General features: G+C 39.1%; 1 protein-coding gene across 2 annotated transcripts in view; it reads right to left on the bottom strand.

The window, feature by feature from the left end:
• KHDRBS2 (KH RNA binding domain containing, signal transduction associated 2) overlaps positions 1-22,928 on the bottom strand; it is a 413,255-nt gene that overhangs the window by 86,056 nt on the left and 304,271 nt on the right. For both annotated transcript variants that reach the window (XR_006388819.1, XM_044291554.1), the window contains exon 6: positions 12,916-13,108. Coding sequence is in view for 1 of the 2 variants with exons in the window: in XM_044291554.1 (XP_044147489.1) it covers positions 12,916-13,108 (193 nt within the window). In the remaining variant the exon portion in view is untranslated. The remainder of the gene's footprint in view (positions 1-12,915; positions 13,109-22,928) is intronic.

Here is a 22,928-nt window from a genome sequence, read left to right as displayed (position 1 = left end):
TTCCGCGCGAGTGCAAAACATTGTCATGCGTTTTGCACTCGCGTGAGAAAAATCGCGCATGTTTGGTACCCAGACCCGAACTTCTTCACAGAAGTTCGGGTTTGGGATTGATGTTCTGAAGATTGTATTATTTTCCCTTATAACATGGTTATAAGTGAAAATAATAGCATTCTGAATACAGAATGCATAGTATAATAGTGCTGGAAGGGTTAAAAATAATAAAAAAGTTAACTCACCTTCTCCTCTTGTTAGCGTAGATCCCGGTCTGTTCTTTAGCTGTGGACTGAATGACCTGTGGTGACGTCAGATCACATGCTCCAATCACATGGTCCATCACCGTGGTGATGGAGCATGTGATCTGACGTCATCAAAGGTCCTTTAGTCCACAGCTAAAGAACAGACCGGGATCTACGCTAACAAGAGGAGAAGGTGAGTTAACTTTTTTATTATTTTTAACCCTTCCAGCACTATTATACTATGCATTCTGTATTCAGAATGCTATTATTTTCCCTTATAACCATGTTATAAGGGAAAATAATACAGTGAATAGACTGTCACCTAGCAACCATGCGTGAAAATCTTGCTTGCGGATGCATGCGATTTTCACGCAACCCCATTCATTTCTATAGGGCCTGCGTTACGTGAAAAACGCACAAAGAGGAGCATGAATGATTTTCACGCAACGCACAAGTGATGCGTGAAAATCACCGCTCGTGTGCACAGCCCCATAGAAATGAATGGGTCAGGATTCAGTGCGGGTGCAGTGCGTTCACCGCACGCATCGCACCCGCACGGAAAACTCGCCCGTGTGAAAGGGGCCTAAAGCATCTGCCACCACTACTACTATTACTACTACTACTACTACAACCCATAAACAGCATTGGACTTGTGCATGTCATATGGGCAGGCATTCTGATCCTGTCAAGGCATAATTTTTGGATGCTTGGTCCCCAAAGCCACTTTTTTATTATTATTTTTTATCCCATAACACTGTGTGTGTTTAAACACCATCTGTCCCTGATTAGGAACAACTTTTGGAAGCTGTGGAATATGTAAAAGCATAATACGCACCAACACAGTGGGTTTTTAAACATGCTGTATGTTAACACCGTCAAAAGTGAGTTTACCCACAGCTGTGCATGTCAGTGTCACTCAGACATCATTTACTATTGCTGTCATTGCGTTCCAGAGCTTGGGGAGGGGTTAAAAAATGTATAAAAAATAAATGAAAAGAGATATCAAGTTTTTCTAAAAATCTGAGTCCTCGGAAGTGAGAGGGGGTTATATACAAACTTTCATGGCAACTGGTGCAACTTCAGAACCGATTTGGGTCCAAACCTCACTTTTTCATAACAAATCTCGAGTTGTTTGCTCATCTCTAATATATATCTACATCTATATATCCATATCAAATATTACTATAGTTATAGTATTTTATAAATACTGTAGTAATTGATCAATCTATTTACTATGTATTCCTAAAATCATTAAGGTAATGAAGAACATATTCAATTATGCCTTTCTTCAGTAAAAAAAATAGTGACTCTTGGTACTCACATACACCCAAGACTTGCTATACTATAGGATGTATTATACAACAGGCAGGTATTTGCAAAAAGAATATATATGAGTTCTGGATGGAATTCATGTATACAGGATATGATCCAGGAATGGAATGGACAGACGGATAGTAAATGAATGACATTGAACGGAAAATGGAACAGTACTGAATTGACCATATCTGAATTCAGGCAAGCAGAATAATACAACAGCACAACAAAAACAAACAATCCCCAAACACACAAGAAAAAACTGTGGAACTACAGATCTCAGAATCAACAAAAAACAAAACAGATGCAATCATGGAACTACAGATCCCTAAATACCCAACACAGTACAAATTATATGGGACGAAATTCACCCAACAAATGCTATACCCAATGTGGGGTTTCGCTCTGGTAGATAGGGTAAGCGGGCGCAGTACAGAAGTTCTTAACTCAAAACATCAGTGTTTATTCACACTTGAGGCAACTGCACAAAACAGCACGTAACTTTGCAGTCTTGGTGTTAATTCACACACAATGAAAAGTTGATATAACACAAGTCACCTTGCTGGCAGTTATGCCTTCAGAAGTCAACAGCAGGCTTTAGGGGGCCTGTTTCCCCAACTTGTGGCTATCAGCCTTCAAGCACAGCACAAAGCCTCAGATCTCAAAAACAGAGACATCTCTGCTGAGCCCAGCTGCCTATTTAAGGACAGCCAGATGCTGCCAAAACCCAGATCGGCACTTAAACTCCTGTCCGGTATTTGACCTCACCTGGCTGGAAACCAGCCCAGCTGCACGTGCTGGGAGGAAAATACTTGCCTTGCCAGACACAACCCCTCACTGTGTCACACCAACAACAAGAATGGAGTGAGGCCTAGATATATAAAGACTCAACAATCAGCAACTCTACCCTAGGAAACCAGGCAAATTTAGTCAATAACTACACCCAGATTCTTTTTTTTTTTTTTTTTATGAACTGTCCAAACAAAATTTGTAATTGGGTCAACATGAAGCCACAGTGAGATATATATTTTTTGTAACAATATTTGGTATATACATTGAGAGCTTTTCCAGGCATATATGCAAAATGTAGGGCTAAAATGTTATGTGACTCTAGTTGGCCAAAAATAGCAACCTGCAGTGAAAGATGATTAGTGATAGGGAAAACCTGCAGATGAATCTTAAGCTTACTGTCAATAGGTACAATTTTGTTGCTCTGCCTCTGCTGCTCCCTTGGTGACTGTAGGTGCTGCTTGCTGCTACCTGTCCTTTTCGCACTCATCACCTCCTCAGTCATTCTTTTGATTTCACATTTCCCACCTCTTCCTCCTTCAGTCCACCCTCCTGCTTCTTTCCCTTCTATCCTTGATAGCTGCAATCCACCCCTCTCAGGGGTAGCAGTACTCTAGATACCCTGTTTTTTTTTCCTTTGCATCACAATACTTCAGGTCCAGACAGCCATGGTCTGGACAGGGGTACATATTTGGACTGTGGTCCAAAGTTAATGTACAGTATATATGTCACATTACAGAGGGCGTTCCGTTCAGAATTCAATCAGTTGAGATGGCAGTTATGTTTTCATATTGGTATTTTGGGTGTTTAGTCCATTTAATACATTTTGTAGGAAAAATACATGTGTTGATTCTTTTTCCCTATGACTAATGTTAGAATCTATGAGAATCTTCTTCACAGATAAGGAAAAGTATAAGATGTTTGAAGGGGCAAATCCTTTTTATAGCACAATATCTAAAATAGCCACAAGATATGATGTATACTGGAACCATCTGTATTTTAATATGTCCATTAACTAATATTAAGTGTAGCAAATACTCCTTTTCTACATCTGAAAAGTACTGACTTCTAGTGCATTAGAAGTAACGTTAAGCTAAGCTTTGCTACTCATTGTGCTTAGAATTCATGCAGTATCATTAATGCAAACCATAATTTCTGACATTTCTCCTCAATAATGGAACGTTTAGTGAACTAATTGTGACTATAATGTTAATTGAACTCAGACGAGATCATGTGATTTACACAGTGGGATAATTAGCTGCTACTGTGCTCTGAATTAATGTCTGAAGAATATAAATTGATTAGACACATCAACCTTTTTCTGTCCTTCTGAATGAATTGCATGGGGCAATGCTTGCCTAGGGGTACAGCTTGCTCTGATTCCTACTATAAATGTATTCTTAACAAACTTCCATGAAAAATATTATAAAGTATAGACAGAATGCATCATTGTTCTGTTCTGTATTAACATGGAGATGTGTTTCTCAATACGTGGATTTACTAGCAGAGAGAGGGGAGTTTATTGGCCCCATAGGTGCTTTTGCTCTGAACCTTTATTCTCTCTCAAGTCCTAATTCTCTCTGAACAACCATCTCACAAGGCAGTAGAGTATGTACTTCTGTGGTGTGTGAGGAGTGCAGCTGAAGAGCTGGGTGAAAACAATATCTTGTCTGGGAAGAAAATTCTGTTCAGAATAACCCATGACAAAACACAAAGAAGCAGAGTTCCTCAACATGACAGCTGAAAAATAATTGGAAGGGTACAAGGTGAGATTTTCACTTTTCATTCAGTTTGTAGTAAAATGTATTGAGGGATCTTTTCAGTGATGCAGCAATAGGGAGGCATCCTACTGCTGAAAGTTTTAAGACAAGTACATTTCTGCAACTGTCCCACTGATCTAAATGCCAAATAGCCAACAATAAGGCAGAGCAAACATAAACTTGAATCAGTCACAGCCTCTTTGGAAATGAGTGCCCCCTACCATAATTAGCACCATCAATGTGAGCTCTTACCTATCATAACAGCCCCTCCACCCAATATATAGCAAGTTTTCCTATATAAATATCCCTAGTCAGCACAAAAAACCCGGGATGCAGACTCAATGGCAGCTAAATCCAATATCCGATAAGCAACATTCATCAGATAAAAGTGGAAAGCGCCTATAAGTAATACGGCATACTAGGAGAGAGCTAATTTCTCAGGTAAAGTGGTGAGTACAGATATGGAAACAGCTGAGCGGGCTCTATACTGTCTCCAGAATTCAGCAAATGAGCAAAAAACATAGTGTGCTGTTTTATGCTGTTTATGTAGCTACTATTCTTGACTCCATGAATGTTTCCAAAATTCCAGCTTCCCCTGGTTGCCACTTGTGAGGATTGTTCCCATCTCAGCCAAGAAAGGCGAAGATGGGTATAACCCTATAACTCTTCATATTAATTCTGCATAACATGCCATTTAGGGTCAGTACACCTACAGACACTCTGATGGTAGCCATTGCTGGAGGTGTCGGTTAGAAACTCATACCTGTTATACCAAAATACAGTAACACAGAAACTGTTGAATGAGACAATCAGCAATTTTCTCAAGATAACCATGAAATTATTTTTTATGTAGGTTAATTGTGGGTAAAAAAAGGATTGAACATTTTTTTGATTTTTAGGGAGAATTTTTTTTCCCAACTGGACAACACCTTTCTATACTCTGCATTAGGACATACCGTATGGCATCATAAAAGAGGCTCTCCCTGTCATGTGAATGAGTGTTGTCTTCTATTACATCTCAATACTGGCAGTGGAGAAATGTGGGCAGCATGCAGCTTAAACAGGAGGTAAAAGCTGATCACTGACCAGGGTGCTTTAGATAAGGAAGAACTCTATAGAAGAGACGGACTCTTTCAGTGTAGACAATTTTCACCACATGAAATACAAATTATATACGTGTAGGACTTAAAGGGGTTGTTCGGTTATAGGATAGGTCATCAATATAAGATTGGGGGCGGTCCGACTCCCAGCACCCCTGCCAATCAGCTGATTGAAGAGACAGCAGTGCTCATAGGAGTGCTGCATTCTCTTCTCTGTTTACCTGCCCACCATCGACATTGCCTCAGTCGTGCAGTGTAACGACAGCTGCTCCATCCCATTTAAGTGTGGTGACTTCAAACAGCTGATCGGCAGGGGTGCCATGAGTCGACCCCCACCAACCTGATACAGATGAACTGCGTCACCATAGTTTCTTATCTACATTTCATGTCCTCTCTACTTTTTTCAAAAATTAGAACCTCATAAGTGCCACTGAAAGTCAATATAAAGTAGAAGTTTACAGGAAAGAGTGGCTCCTAGCCCCCAGGCCTTTCTCATAGAAACATGTTCAAATAAACCGTGCATTTTAAGACTTTTACAGCCAACAACTTGTTTATTTCAGTCACAAACTTCCATTTAAATAATTACAATTAGTGAAATAAGATGTAGGCTCAGCAAATACTAATGAAAATGGAATAATCAGAAATCTAATATTCCAGGCTTAGTGTTAATTTGCATAGATTTAGCTGAATTTATATATCACATACTTTTTAAGCTACAAACTCTTTTCCTTTACCCAAGTTCTATAAGATCACTGGAAATTAAATGACCGAGCTCTCATTTAATGACGAAAAGGAAAGTATGCCAGCAGCAACTTAATGATTAAATGTAAGAAATAAGAAGCTGCAGAACTTTATTGCTGTTCTTTCCATAAAACCTTCTCTGCCAGTACAACCAATTTACATTGCCAGGAAACCTTAATTAAAAAATTCTGAACAATTATATGATGTTTTATTTTTAATCCGTTTATTGAGATCTTAGTAGAAAAATGGCACTGACGCATCCCAAAATGTAAAAATGATTTGGGTTACCAGCTTTCCCTGGCTATATTATGCTCAACTAAAGCACTCACACTTTCCCATAATAAAATCTTCACACTTTACTGCTATTACAGAAATACAATTGGATTTTTCAAGTATCACCAGATGCTTGTCAGCTGAGCCTTAGCTCTTCATGTAAGTGCTTCTGGCATAATATCTAATCAGTTTTATTTAATCAATATGCCATCCAGCTGTTCTTATTCCACTAAATATAATTTAGGATTTAATTAAATAATTCTAGACTTATATTTTCATGTCTTATTCTCGCACTTCTCTAATGCTTTAGCTTCATAAATTGCTCTATATAAACATATTTGTGAAACCTGCAATTCCACAAGAAGAAATTCATACGGTAAAATGTTTTTTTTTTTTGTGTTGTATGCCCTATCTCTTTTTACAATATCTTCACTGATTCTTTTGGGGAACTTTTCAATTCAATCTTACAATTTTATTGGTATGCATTAAAACTGATTGCTGTAATCCTTATATTAAAGTAAAACTGCATTCTTATGAGACAGCCAAAGCTGGTGTACATTTACGTCGGCAGTCTGGCATTTAGCGCAGTGGGTACCATAGCCACCAAGTGCCTGCTGTTCTAAGGGGTTAAGGACCAGGCCGTTTCTTAGAAAAATGGCATGTCACTTTATGTGGTAATAACGTTGGAGCATTTTTACTTATCCAAGCCATTCTGAGATTATTTTCTCATGACACATAGTACTTCATGATAGTGGTAAATTTGAGTTGATATGTAACACCTTTATTTATAAAAAAAAATGTATGGAAAATTTGGAAGTTTTAAAATTTTCATTTTTCTGCTTTTAAAATGATAGTGATACTTCAGAAAATAGTTATTACTTACCATTCCCCATATGTCTACTTTATGTTGACATCATTTTGTAAATGTCATTTAATTTTTTAGGACGTTAGAAGGCTTAGAATTTTAGAAATAATTTTTCCAAATGTCAAGAAAATTTACAAAACCCACTTTTTAAAGGACATATTCTCTTATAGAGTCACTTTGAGAGGCTTACATAATAGAAAACACCCATAACTGAATCAATTTTGGAAACTAAACCCCTTAAATTATTTAGAACTTGGTTAACCCATTAGATATTCCATAAGAATTAAAGGAAAATGGAGGTGAGATTTCAAAATGTCACTTTTTTGCTGATTTTTCATTTTAATACATTTTTCCTGTATTGCTGAAAGGGTTAACAGCCAAACAAACCCCCAAATTTATTATCCTGCTTCTGCAGTTTATAGAAACACCCCATATGTGGTCAAAACTGTTCATAAGTGCTCTGATCCCACATGTGTTTCATAGAATTTAGAAACATTTGGCTGTGAAAATGAAAATGAAAAATTCAATGTTTATTTAGGTCAAGATTTTTTTTTCCACAAGGGGTAACATGAAAAAAGCACCCACAATTTGTTACCCATTTTCTTCTGAATATAGCAAAATCCCATATGTGTTCAAACTGCTGTATGAGTCACACAGTTTTAACATAGAATTTAGAAAGAGTTATCCATGAAAATGAAAAATTACATATTTTATAAGAAAATGTCGGTTTAGGTCCAATTTTTCATTTTCACGAGGGGTAACAGGAGAAAAAGTACCTCAAAATATACTCATTAAACTATTATATAGGCGCTTGGCAGGGCTCAGAAGGAAAGAAGCACCATATGGCTTTCAGAGGGCAGCTTTCATGGAATAATTATCAGGCACCAGGTTGCATTTGTTTCCTACAGTGGAAACCTCATTTTGGAAACTACACCACCCAAGGAATTTTTAAAGGGGTGTAGTGAGCACCTTAACACCCAACAGACTTTTAATAGAATTTAGAAAATATTGGCTGTGAAAATGATTATTTATTTTTTTTACAAGAAAGACCCAGGCAACAGGAAAAAAATCACCCCATAATTTGCTACCCATTTTCTTCTGAATACGACAACGCCCTAAATGTGGTTGCAAAGTGCTGTATGGGCACACTGCAGGGCTCAGAAGGTATGGAGCACCATGTGCATTTGAGGTCCAGTGTTGCGCTTTATATAGCATTGACTAACAACTGCAAAGGCTCTGAGGTTAAATGGAAAAAAAAAAAAAGGAAACTCGCCAAAAAAGACCCTATTTTAGAAACCACACCCCTCACAGAATTTAACAATGTTTTTTTGAGCATTTCGACCCCACAGGTGTTCTGCAAAACTAACTCACAATTGATGGTGTAAAGTGAAAAATTGCAATTTTAACACAGAGATGCCATTTCAGTGCTCAATATTTGTGCCCAGCGTATGTGTTAGCCCAGCTTCTTGTACTTGCAATTCTGTCCACACACGCAGGTAGGCGCTTCTCTACTACTTCCCGCTGCTGCATGCCGTGCTGACAGGCGCGAGCAGCCGGGTTCTTCGCTGTGGTCTGCACTCCTGCCACCAGAATCTCCCTCCTGGCTCTGAGCAAAGCTTGCACTCTAGCTCAGAGTTCCTTGTGTGTATTTAGGGTGTCTGCAGGAGGTATTTAAAGGGCTTCTGTCACCCCACTAAAGTGATTTTTTTTTTTTGGGCTGGTGAAATTAGTTATATTGCGATATATCACAATATAATTCTGTCACTTACTTTTGATCCAGCAGTTTCTTCCAAAAACGAAGTTTTATCATATGTAAATTAGGTCTCTAACAGCAAGTAGGGCGGCTACTTGCTGCTAGCTGCTGCAGAAATCCGCCCCCTCGCCGTGTTGATTGACAGGGCCAGCCGGGATCTCCTCCTCCGGCCAGCCCTGTCGGCATTTCAAAAATCGCGCGCCTCTGTGGGTTCGGCGCAGGCGCTCTGAGATGAGGAGGCTCGTCTCCTCAGCACTCCCTCAGTGCGCCTGCGCCGATGACATCACCGAAATAGAAGACGTCATTGGCGCAGGCGCACTGAGGGAGTGCTGAGGAGACGAGCCTCCTCATCTCAGAGCGCCTGCGCTGAACCCACAGAGGCGCGCGATTTTTGAAATGCCGACAGGGCTGGCCGGAGGAGGAGATCCCGGCTGGCCCTGTCAATCAACACGGCGAGGGGGCGGATTTCTGCAGCAGCTAGCAGCAAGTAGCCGCCCTACTTGCTGTTAGAGACCTAATTTACATATGATAAAACTTCTTTTTTGGAAGAAACTGCTGGATCAAAGTAAGTGACAGAATTATATTGTGATATATCGCAATATAACTAATTTCACCAGCCCAAAAAAAAAAAATCACTTTAGTGGGGTGACAGAAGCCCTTTAAAGGTGCCTTCTTCTACAGGAAAGTGCCTGAGTACTTTAGGTTCGTAGCCAGTCTAGTTTCCTGTTTGAGCTAAGGTGTTCTGTTGGTCCTTATCATTCTGTGTACCGGACTTTGGATTACGCATTACGAACTTTGCCTGATTGCCGCCTGCTCTGTCCCTGATTTATGTTTACAGACTTTGGCTGACTGCTGCCAGCCCTGACTTTTGCCTTCGTACCCTGACTTTGCCTCCGTATGATCAGCCTCTGGCCTCCCAGCATCCACTGGGTGTATTGTGTCACTTGGAGGTCAGCCCAGTGGGTTCACACTCTGGTCCCGATTCCCTCGTGTTCCTATTCCCCTCTGAGGTAGCACCTGGTACACTCCTCTGGAAAGCATCGCCTCACCATCAGAGGTATTGTGTGAAGAACGAAGGGTGTGCTTAAACATTGCCCTCAGAGGGAATTGGTCACATTGGGCAGCAGGTTCCCACCCGCTCGTCTTAACAGTATGCCAGTGTGAAAATAAATCAAGCCCTCTTATTATGCAATGCTTCCTGGTTTAATAAATACCCTATATGTGGCCCTAACCTTTTGCCTGGACACGCAACAGGAGTAAATGAGCACCATGCACATTTGAGGCCCAATTTGGTGATTTACACATCTTGGAGCACACTTATTAAGACCAGCATTTTAGACATTGGTTTTAATAATCCCCTGCGCTGGCGATGGATCGCCAAAGTTATGTAGAGGTGCCAGCCTCCACATAACTTCGACCTATCCACCGCTGATTCTTAATGCAAGACACCTTCCTTGCTGTCTTACATTTAGACCATTTTCTATGCCTTAACCAGTTTTACAAAATTACCCCTTTCCACCCATGTCACACAACCCTTTTTTAAACCTGGTATGAGCGGGGAAGAAGTCGCAGATTCTGCCACAACATGGTGTGTGACAGAATCTACACAAAGGTGGCGTATATCTGTTTGTAAATGAACCCCTTGTGCTGACAACCTGAGAAGTGATGCTATTTTGGAAAATACACCCTCAAGGTATTTATTCAGGGATGGAGTGAGCATTTTGACATTTCTTGACATGTCTGTCATGCCTATTAGTAACAGGTGGAACCTACTGCTGGAGCATGGAGAAGGTCCCTCCTCTCTGCTTTAAGGGCTCTTTCACACTAGCAGATTCTGTGCAGGTAATCAGCTGCGTGAAAGAGAGCCAAGCCCCTTTCCGGACAGCAGAGACACGGAGCATTAACATGATTGATAATGCTCCGTGCCTCTCTGTGATCTTTTTACTACAAGATTACAGTGAGATAAAGTTGCCACATGTGATTTTGTAGTAAAAAGGTCACAGAGAGGCATGGAGCATTATCAATCGTGTTAATGCTCCGTGTCTCTGCTGTCCGGAACGGGGCTTGGCTCTCTTTCACACAGTTGATTTCATGCACAGCATCCGTTCGTGTGAAAGAGCCCTAAAGAGGACCTGTCACCACAAACTGCAATGCAATCTGCAGGTAGCATGTTATAGAGCAGGATAAGCCAAGTAGATTGTTATATAGTTTTATTGGAAAAGATTCTGTAAATCTTGTATTTTTATACATTTAAATCTCAGCTTTTTGCTGACTTCAGTTGTACATGAGGAGGTGTTATCAGTGATTGATAGCATACTCTGTCAATCCGTATGTATTTTGCGATCTGCAAAACACGGATCCGCAAGAAAAACAACGACATCCGTGTGACGTCCATGTCCCGTTTTTTTGTGTGGATCCATTGTAACAATGCCTGTCTGCAAAATGGACAAGAATAGGACATGTTCTATTTTTGGCAGAACGGACTTGTGGACATACAGATACAGAATGCACATTCAGTTTTTTTGAGGCCCTATTGAAATGAATGGTTCCACATACGGACCGCATAAAAACGGAACGGAGACGGATAAAAAATATGTTCATGTGGATGAGTGCCAAGTGTGTATACATAGATAGTCAATCACTGATAGCTGTACACTGGGGCACTGTCTTAGGTTCAGGAAAACCAGAAATCTAAATAAGTTTTACTGAATCTTTATGAACAAAACTATATACAAATCTGCTCATTTCCTCCTGCTCTATAGCATGCCGCTTGAATATTTCACTGGGCCTCTTAATCCTTTCAGGACTCTGCAATTTTCCGTTTTTGCATTTTCGTTTTTCACTTCCTGCCTTCTCTTAACTTCCTGACTTAACTTTATTTTTGAACATAGCCATATGGGGTCTTGTTATTTGCAGGAAAAGTTGTACATTAATGGCCCCATTTACTATTCCATACAATGTAGTGGGAAGCTGGAAAAAAATTCCAAATCGGGTGGAATTCGGTTTTGTTTTCAAGGCATTCCCTATGCAGTAGAACTGACCAATTATCTTCATTCTCCAGGTCAATACGATTACAGTGATACCACATAAAAAATTTAAACTTTGGAAAACATTATTTTTTCTTTTCCTCACCATATTTTGACCCCATAACTTTTTTAAAGTAATGTTTAGTAAGCTATAGGAGGGATTTTTTGGATGCAGCAACGCCTATGGTGCTTATTTTGTTTATTATAGAGAATGAGGGGTGATTTTAATGTAATTTTTCTTTTTTATATTTTATTAAAACTTTTTTTTTTCCTTTTTTAACTCACCTTAGGTGACAATAACATGTAATCATTGGATTGCATCTTGTATTCGGTAATATAAATCTATGCATTATAGAATAATACATTCAGTATATTCCATTGCAGTGCTGGCACCTGCATGTCTGCATTGCAGTATACTAATAAGTGGCCTGTAATCCTTGTACAGGCTTAGGTCTATTACTAGTAAGGGCCGCCTTTCCCAATCTCAGCTAGGGGATTGCAGCCTGGGCCAGTAAGTGCATAGCTCCCGGTTTTAGCGCTCCCAGATTCTGGGGTCACATTTGACAATGGCATCTGAGTGGGTTAAATGTCTGCGATTGGCATTACCGCACACATTAGCCCCAGGCCTCTGTTGGGAAAAACAGCTGAAACCTAGCAGTTATTGCACTAGCTGCACTCGAGAACGGGCACCATCTTTAAAGACCAGACTTTTGCAGTATGTGTACAGAGGAAGTCTGGAAAAGGTTTATGGCAGCTATCCTTTATTTTTATTTTAATGCTAGGAGTGCAGCAATTACTTGTTAATGAATAACAATATATTTGTATGTTTTAACTAATTTTTTTAGTTGCAAGTTCTCCAACATAATCAGTGAAGATACATAACTGCAGCAATTTAATTAAAATAATCACAAAGCAACACCGCCTTATATCAAAACCTCATACTCACTAGCTAATGTCTCAAGTATTATAATTGATATTATTGTCAAACATTAAAATTAGCAGAATTGTAAAATGATTGACTATGTTATCAGAGCCAGTAAAATATTGTTAGAACTTACATAATCCTCATATGTCTCAATGGCAGGTGGTGGTGCTCTAAAGCCAGGTGCAGATGGAATTCCCCTTGCCCGTGCTGCAGCAACACCACGAGCTGTAGGTGGTAGTGGCAATGCTCCTCGTGATACCGGGGAACTTCTGGGCACTGGTGTGCCACGTCCAGGCAAAGGATGAGGAATGCCTCCTCCTCGATTCCTAAAGCAGGATACAAGATCAAAGGTTATATTGCTAACTTCCCCTTTTGACATACAGTTGAGGTCATTAGTTTGAGTGCACTTTAGCCACATTCATTAAAACTCAGTTTTTCACAATTCCTGACACATAGCTCAGAACTCCATCTCATAGGATATTTATCAGCAGAACTTAAAAAGTGTATGGGAGCAAGGAGGCCAAGAAACCTGACTCAGGTACCCCAATTCTGTCATTAGGAATGGGCCAAAATTTTAGCAATTTGTGAAAAGCTTGTCACAATGAATTAGTCCATATCTGTGCTGATTGTGTGCACACTATGGTGGGCTGGCTTATCACACATAAAAGCAGGGTATGTGCATGTATATTATATCATATGTCTATGATTAAGACCTCTTGTCGCTTGAAATGCGTCAGATGACAGTGGGAATGTGCGTTTTTCTTATGCGATTTATTACAATAAAGGAGTGAATTTTGTTTACAACACACTGGACTCATTTCCTACCTTCAAAAGACAATTAAAAGGCAATACTTTAAAGTACTAACAATGTGTATATGTACACTTCTGAGCCACTGGAAAAAATAAAAGTTTAAATAAATCTTTATCTCTAGTATTCTGACATTTCACATTCTTGAAATATAGTAGTCATTCTAACTGGCCTAAGAGAGGTGGTGAAGGTTTATGTAAACTAATGTCTTCCACTTTATTTATTTTTATTTTTCCTGTCCCTCCCTTCACTGTGGATAGATAGACAATGTCACCAGTATAATGCCTTTATAACTATTTCATTTATACAAGCACTCCAAACAATTTACATTTATTCAACTGACCTAAACAATTTTTTTTGCCTATTAGAGTCGTGCGTTAGGGTATATTTGGTAGAAGAGAGTGAGGGGGAATTATATTGTTCCTATAGTATTTTCTAAAACTTATATAGAGGCTATGTTTACCTTTGGGGTAAAAAATAAATTATTATTGCATTATACTTATTTTGAGCTAAAAAGCATTTTCTTTCAATTGGTCTTTATTAACAATATGGAATCCTTTTTTTTTCTGTACAGAGCTGGCATACTCTACTAGCTTCCTGTGGATTTTTTTTTGTCATTTTCATCATCTGAGGAGCAGACAGACTTCTTATCTCTACTCTCTCACATTATAACTACTCATCAAAGCACAATCCTTACTGATGAGAATGTGGCTTAAATAAGTGTTTATGACCTCTCAGTAGTTTAGAGATATGGCTTATTAGATGACCACACAAAGTGAAAGTACCACTCACACAGTTAAAAAAACAGTTAACCATTTATGACTGAACAGCTCAATATTTTTAATAAAGACCAATTGAAAATATGATGTTTAGCCAAAAATAAGTTAAATGCAATCATATACAAATTGACTCCAAAGGTGTATATAGCCTTTAAGTATTCTTGCTACAGTAGACGACTTTATCTGTACCATACAATCTGTAACACTCTCTACTACTTTTAGACAAAAATGATTATAAAATAAAATGTAAAAAGAAAAGTAAAAACCCCAAAAATCTGAATTTTTACCATTTGAGAAATACTCCAAGGGAAAACAAATCAAATGCCGAGTTATATCTTGTGCTGAAGCTAAGGGGGTAGTGACACAGGTGTTAGTGAGCTCTGAGAGTGAACTCACGTGTGTATAAAAGGTTGTCTGGTGGAGAATTACAAGTGCTTTATCCATTTGGTTTTATATATCAAAATAAAATGAGGCATTTGAGACACATTTCAACAAAACTGTTACAAGGTAATTTAACTAGTCCAAGAAAGCATCCAATCTGTCTGAAGAAAACTGATACTATGGAAAAGTCTAATATATGTCATGGACCAGTATGGAGGATGCCTACTGCCTAGCTATACGTTCGGTAACAGATCCTTTGTGTTAGCAAACATTACACAATAATATATTCATCGACCTGTGTCTATGCTTAACTAGAATTAAAGTATCAATGCTGGTTAGGCCTTTGTCAGTCTTCGGGTGTATCACAGATTGTCTTTTTTGTGGAACAGGAGAAGGATGTGTCAGGATTTGAAAGATTTAGGTTTGACTCTCTTGGGAACAGAACACTTACCTGGTGACCTTCTTTTTATCCCTTAAATTCAAGATCCACCAATTCCTGGGCTCCTTTTCTGCCGTTCCATTTTGCCACACCACTTCTCAGACTGCCTGATGCATACTGTGCATTTTGTAGCTCAAGACAATTTCTGCTATTCATGGATTGGCTGATGTGAACAGTGCTGGCCAATCCAAGACCAGGGCTGGGCAAATAGGAAGCATTTTGGTCTACAGATGCACAGTATGCATTAGGTAGTCTGAGAAGCGGTGCAGATATCTTGTATGGCAGAAGAGAAGCCCAAGAATTGAAATCTGTAACTAATAAGATGAAAAATTCTCATGTAAGTGGTCCCCTGACAGCCTCTGGTTTATTCAACTGCTCAGACAACCTCAAAAGACAAAACTGTATATTACACATACCCTCCTTAATCCATCCTATTATTGGTATATTCTGTGATTTAGTATTATGTGTTACATTCCTGATCACTATTGGTTTCATTCTATATTTTTTCCTACATCCCCGTGTGCATGTTGATCTACCGTTTTTGTCATATTCTTCCTAAGTATTTACCTAAATCTGCCTTCTCTGGGAACTTAAATTTTATTGATGCTGCCTATAGATTCCCACGGAAATACAGGACATTTAGTCCTGCTTCACTCTGTCATCATCAGCCGATGGGCTGGCAGCAATGCGTGGTGTGTATTCTAGATTCTATTTACCCAATTGTTGCCCTAGGGCAGTGATGGCGAACCTATGGCACGGGTGCACCCGCACCCTGGAGAAAGTCTATGGTATACCAATATGCCTTAGAATTTGCCTGCCATTCAATAGTGCAGGACATGCTATGAACAGCACAGGCAGCACATTGGATGTAGGCAGGTTATTATAGCTAAATGATAAAGTACATGGAAGATATATCATACTGGTGTTCAGGTAAATTGCCGTGTTGGCACTTTGCGATAAATAAGTGGGTTTTGGGTTGCAGTTTGGGCACTCGGTCTCTAAGAGGTTCACCATCACTGCCCTAGGGCAACTCTGCGTGTTCCCTTTTTAAGGGTCCATTCACACGTCAGTATTTTTATCTTTCCAGATAAACGTTCCTGTTTTTTGTGGATCCGAAAATCTGGATGACATGAGGATGCTTTTAGCATGTCTTCCGCCTTTTTGATGGATCCATTGACTAGAATGGCATGACGGAACGCAAAATCAGACAAATAGTAGGACAGGGTATATTTTTTTCCTGGATCCGAATAAACGGAACCCACGGAACGGAACTGAATCACGGAATCGGAGAGCACCATGAGTGCTGTCCGATTATTTGCGGATTCCATTGAAAATGAATGGATCCGCATAACGTTCCGTTTTTAATCGGAACGGATGCGGAACACCAAAACGGACGTGTGAATGGACCCTAAGTCTGTTTTTCTCTCTGGGCCTCATGGCTGCTCAGAATGCTATGTCTCACACCATAAGATTATTCCTATGACTTGCTAGATGTTCTGTTGTACCCTTGAGGATACACTATTGCTTATATAAGTGCAGAAATGCATAGGGTCAGACATATAAATGGTTTCAGATTCCTGTGTGTATGTGCCTCTTGAGATGCCTTCCTTATTGTGGTTATTGCTACCCCTGTGGGGAAATCTGTGTACCTCAGATACCACATACAGCCAAGGCATTACTCTAGCTCTATTGCTGTGTGGCTAACTGCCTACAGCCGGCCATGTCCTCTGCATATTTGCCTCAATAAATCTGTGTAGGGATGTAACTTGTTTATTCTCACTACGTCTCCCTGCTAAACAGCCTGTGCCAAATGTTCTATGGGTCTGCTATTACATTTCTTTTAAGACACTTAATAATGAAGATGTATTTTAATGTTTCCTGACAGGGCAGTAGTTCCTCATTGTACGGTATCAATGCGTACTATGGATTTCTATGAAATCCTAAATGCTAATTATGTCTTAGGTTATGCCTCATTCACACGGTCAGTGATTTCTATCAGTGATTTTAAGCCAAAACCAGGCGTGGCTCTAGGCACAGAACAGGTGCAGATCTTTCCCTTATACCTTAAGTCTGTGGAGGCTCCAATCCTGGTTTTGGCTCACAATCACGGATGGAAATACACTGATGTGTGAATGAGGCTTTACAAAGAGAAGGAAATAAAATATGTAAATTATGATGCTTTACTGCTTGAGACATTAGTCCCAGTCCAAGTCTATCTCCGAGAGGGAAACTTCTCCCAGCAATTGGAGTATATAAAGACTGCTGCATTCATATCACACAAAAGCTTGCATTAAGCCATGTGGTTCCATGGAAATGTGCACTCCTAAACAAGTAGTCCTCATCTACTCTTCTAAAATCTTAAAAATAACGTAGTATAGCACAGCCAATGAAGTTAAAGCCCCAAAAAAGTATTTTAAATTATGCCCTAGCATGTTATGGGTAGGCCTGGAAGAAGCTAGAGAGAAGTGAAACCAAGTGTCCGGCAAGATATTCAACATGCTGCATGGAATTTTAACTTATGTAATGAGCGTGATTTTAACCTATGTTTGTCAGTATAAATAAAAAGCCTTTTATTGGATTTAAATAAAACCTGTCACATTAAACATGGATTCTGCGCCACAGTCAGCATGCTATAGAGCAGGAGGATCTGAGCAGACTGATATATACAGGTGAAACTTGAAAAATTTGACTATCGTGCAAAGTTCATTTATTTCAGTAATGCAACTTAAAAGGTGAAACTAACATATGAGACTCATTACATGTAAAGTGAGACATTTCAAGCCTTTATGTGTAATAATTTGGATAATTATGGCTTACAGCTTATAAAACCCCAAAGTCACAATCTCAGGTATTCTTTAGTTTAAGGCCTCATGCACACGACAGTATTTTTTCACTGTCCGCAAAACGGGGTTCCGTTGGTCCTTGATCCGTGACCGTTTTTTCGTCCGTGGGTCTTCCTTGTTTTTTGGAGGATCCACGGACATGAAAAATGAAAAAAAAATCTAAGTCAAGTTTGCCATTGAAATGATAGGAAAAAACGGACACGGATCACGGACACGGATCACGGACACGGATGACAATCTTGTGTGCATCCGTGATTTTCACGGACCCATTGACTTAAATGGGTCCGTGAACCGTTGGCCGTGAAAAAAATAGGACAGGTCATATTTTTTTCACGGCCAGGAAAAACGGATCACGGATGCGGCTGCCAAACGGTGCAGTTTCCGATTTTTCCACTGACCCATTGAAAGTCAATGGGACCGCAGAAAAACACGTTAAACGGGACAACGGCCACGGGTGCACACAACGGTCGTGTGCAGGAGGCCTAAGGGGCATGGATTAATTAGCTGACTAGAGTGTGACACTTTGAGCCTAGAATATTGAACCTTTTCACAATATTCAAATTTTAAGTTGCATTAATGCAACTCCTTTTAAGTTGCATTACTGAAATAAATGGACTTTTGCATGAAATTAAATTTTTTCCTAAATTCCTGTTCATCTTGAGCTTTAAAGTCAAGGAGGCAGCCATATCAGTGATTAACAGCCTTCCCTCCATGACTATCCATACACAGAGAGAGCTATCAAGCATTGATAGGACCGCCTTCTGGACTTCAAAGTAAATTTCAAGGTTTAATAAATCTTTTCCCATACAAGGGAAGGAAGACTTAACTGGGACTTGTGACTATCTTGAGTGGTAAAACATTTTAAATTATGTATATTCAAGCTGCAAACGGTGCCTTATTTTTAGTGCTGAGGCCGATTAGAATTTTTTTTTTTCAGGTGTACATGAAGTATAATAGTAAAAAACACATTTTTTTCCCAAAATAAAGCTCAAAAATAATTGAAAAATGGTACTCACAGGGCCCTAAAAAACGTGGTAACCAACCAGAAATGTTACTCTCAGATTATTTCAAAGATGGAACATTTAAATGCAAAGGATAAAAAAAAATCAAGCTTCACTACTACTTTAGATCTGAAAAATAAATTCCATGTTTCTGCCCATCCTTTTAATGTGAGAAAAATAAATTCTGTACAGGATGTGTAGCTGTCAAAAACACATTACTGAGATGAGGATATAAAGAAAAAAAAGAGAAAAACTTGCATATCAGCAAAATGTTACGTACTGATGATTACAAATCTGAGATCTTTGGAAGTAACAGAAGGTAGTAAGTATGACAGATGATAAAACAATTAAAATAATGAAAGCGTGTTTGAACCATTTGTACAATCATCAGTGGAGCATGATTGAGGATCTGTTGAAGTTGATGCTTTGTTTTTGATTAAAGACTTTACGCATGTTAATAATTAGAAACTAAATTGAATACAGCATGCAAAACGCTTAGGTAAGTTTGGTAATTTATCCAAAATTTATTAAGGGGCACTTCCTAGTTGCACAGTGTTAAATGAGGCATACAGGTGAAACTCGAAAAATTAGAATATCATGCAAAAGTTCATTTATTTCACTAATGCAACTTAAAAGGAGCAACCAAAAATTAGAATTTTGTGAAAAGGTTCAATATTCTAGGCTCAGTGTCACACTCTAGTCAGCTAATCAATCCATATCCCTGAGCAAAGGGGACCTGAGATTGTGACTTTGGGGTTTCATAAGCTGTAAGCCAAAATCATCCAAATTATAACAAATAAAGGCTTGAAATATCTCACTTTGCATGTAATGAGTCCATCTCATATGTTAGTTTCACCTTTTAAGTTGCATTACTGAAATAAATGAACTTTGCAAGATATTCAAATTTTTCAAGGTTTAACTGTAAATTAGTTCTACACTGTTATTGACACATTGTTTATGTTTATTGACACAATTTATTACTGCATGTCCATTTAGAGTAAAATGCCCAGAAATAGTTTTATAAATGTGGGACTGTGTGTACAGTACTACAGCTGTGTGTTTTACTATACTACAATGTTTGAGGGCACTGGGCAGCACAAAATGGCTATTATGTAGGGCAGGAACAGTATTCGTGGTATCAGCAAGTTGATACTGCTAAAGAGAGCACCAGAATGGGGAATATGTGTGGCTAGAAAGAGTACATAACTGCTTTCAAAGAAGTCTTCATGTACCGAAAAGAAGTCTTCATGGCAGTTTGAAATAGGGGAAGACTGAGAAAGTGCAGTACTACAGTTACACATTCTACTTGTGAGTCAATGAATTAGTTTGCCTTTTACTGTGTCTGAGTAATACTTTATTCATTCGCCCATTCTGTATGTGATCATTGTGGTCTCTAACCACTACAGGGAGTGCAGAATTATTAGGCAAGTTGTATTTTTGAGGATTAATTTTATTATTGAACAACAACCATGTTCTCAATGAACCCAAAAAACTCATTAATATCAAAGCTGAATATTTTTGGAAGTAGTTTTTAGTTTTAGCTATTTTAGGGGGATATCTGTGTGTGCAGGTGACTATTACTGTACATAATTATTAGGCAACTTAACAAAAAACAAATATATACCCATTTCAATTATTTATTTTTACCAGTGAAACCAATATAACATCTCAACATTCACAAATATACATTTCTGACATTCAAAAACAAAACAAAAACAAATCAGTGACCAATATAGCCACCTTTCTTTGCAAGGACACTCAAAAGCCTGCCATCCATGGATTCTGTCAGTGTTTTGATCTGTTCACCATCAGCATTGCGTGCAGCAGCAACCACAGCCTCCCAGACACTGTTCAGAGAGGTGTACTGTTTTCCCTCCTTGTAAATCTCACATTTGATGATGGACCACAGGTTCTCAATGGGGTTCAGATCAGGTGAACAAGGAGGCCATGTCATTAGATTTTCTTCTTTTATACCCTTTCTTGCCAGCCACGTTGTGGAGTACTTGGACGCGTGTGATGGAGCATTGTCCTGCATGAAAATCATGTTTTTCTTACCTTGCAGACTTCTTCCTGTACCACTGCTTGAAGAAGGTGTCTTCCAGAAACTGGCAGTAGGACTGGGAGTTGAGCTTGACTCCATCCTCAACCCAAAAAGGCCCCACAAGCTCATCTTTGATGATACCAGCCCAAACCAGTACTCCACCTCCACCTTGCTGGCGTCTGAGTTGGACTGGAGCTCTCTGCCCTTTACCAATCCAGCCATCTGGCCCATCAAGACTCACTCTCATTTCATCAGTCCATAAAACCTTAGAAAAATCAGTCTTGAGATATTTCTTGGCCTAGTCTTGACGTTTCAGCTTGTGTGTCTTGTTCAGTGGTGGTCGTCTTTCAGCCTTTCTTACCTTGGCCATGTCTCTGAGTATTGCACACCTTGTGCTTTTGGGCACTCCAGTGATGTTGCAGCTCTGAAATATGGCCAAACTGGTGGCAAGTGGCATCTTGGCAGCTGCACGCTTGACTTTTCTCAGTTCATGGGCAGTTATTTTGCGCCTTGGTTTTTCCACATGCTTCTTGCGACCCTGTTGACTATTTTGAATGAAACGCTTGATTGTTCGATGATCACGCTTCAGAAGCTTTGCAATTTTAAGAGTGCTGCATCCCTCTGCAAGATATCTCACTATTTTTGACTTTTCTGAGCCTGTCAAGTCCTTCTTTTGACCCATTTTGCCAAAGGAAAGGAAGTTGCCTAATAATTATGCACACCTGATATAGGGTGTTGATGTCATTAGACCACACCCCTTCTCATTACAGAGATGCACATCACCTAATATGCTTAATTGGTAGTAGGCTTTCGAGCCTATACAGCTTGGAGTAAGACAACATGCATAAAGAGGATGATGTGGTCAAAATACTCATTTGCCTAATAATTCTGCACGTAGTGTATATACAATATTTTTCTCTTTATAACATACAGTACACCTGATGATTCAATGAAGAAATAGAAGGAAATATGGAACTGCTATATCAGCGCTGTCAGCAGGGATGCAATACCAGGTAGGTATTAATAAAAGCAGGTATAGGTTTAGTCACAGTCTATGCATTTCAGGGGTGGAGAGCCCCCTTCATCAGGACAGTACTACAGATAACAGAACACATTTAGGGTTTTAAAAAGCACCTTTAGCGCGCAAGTTAAAAGGTGAGGAGGGAGGAGAACAAACAGGGGTGTGTTTATGCATATATACATATGTTAATATATTAAAATATTCTAATAAAAACTAGTTCTTTTCAGAAGAGCCTTATATGTATTTAATTAATTTAGTTAATTCACCTATTCAATTATTATTGTGGCGGTATGCGTACATAATGAATATGTACCGCGATCTACTGCCTCATTCATTTGGCTGGTGGTATTTGTGATCGGCTGCATATAGGAGTCCTTTGTTTATTGCTGGGTGTGGATACTTTGTATGGTGTTTGTCTCAAAACACCAGTTACTTTGTGAGGAATCCAACTCTGTGACTGTTCTTTTTTTATTGAAGGAGCGCTGGTTTCAGATCGCTAGCGGGAGCCGCGTACCCCCTAACTAAAAAGAGAACTTAACCAAACATGAAAAAAATGGCCTAAAAAAACTTCGAAACAACAAAGAATTTATTATTCACCCAGCAGATAAAGGTGGTCACGTGGTCCTTCAGAATTACATTGACTATGAAAAAGAGGCCCAAAATATCCTCAGTGACACAACATACTATATTAAAAAATCCCTGACAATCCCTTCCCAAGCATGAATAAGGAACTTAACAACTTAATAAAAAGTGCTTATGATAAACAATACATAAATAAAAAATAAAATAAAAATTATATTACCAAGATCCCCTTCCACGCCCTACTTCTACCA

This window comes from Bufo gargarizans, chromosome 4 (genome assembly GCF_014858855.1).
Source record: "Bufo gargarizans isolate SCDJY-AF-19 chromosome 4, ASM1485885v1, whole genome shotgun sequence".
NCBI classification, from domain to species: domain Eukaryota; kingdom Metazoa; phylum Chordata; class Amphibia; order Anura; family Bufonidae; genus Bufo; species Bufo gargarizans.
This window is presented reverse-complemented; position numbering and strand designations above follow the sequence as displayed.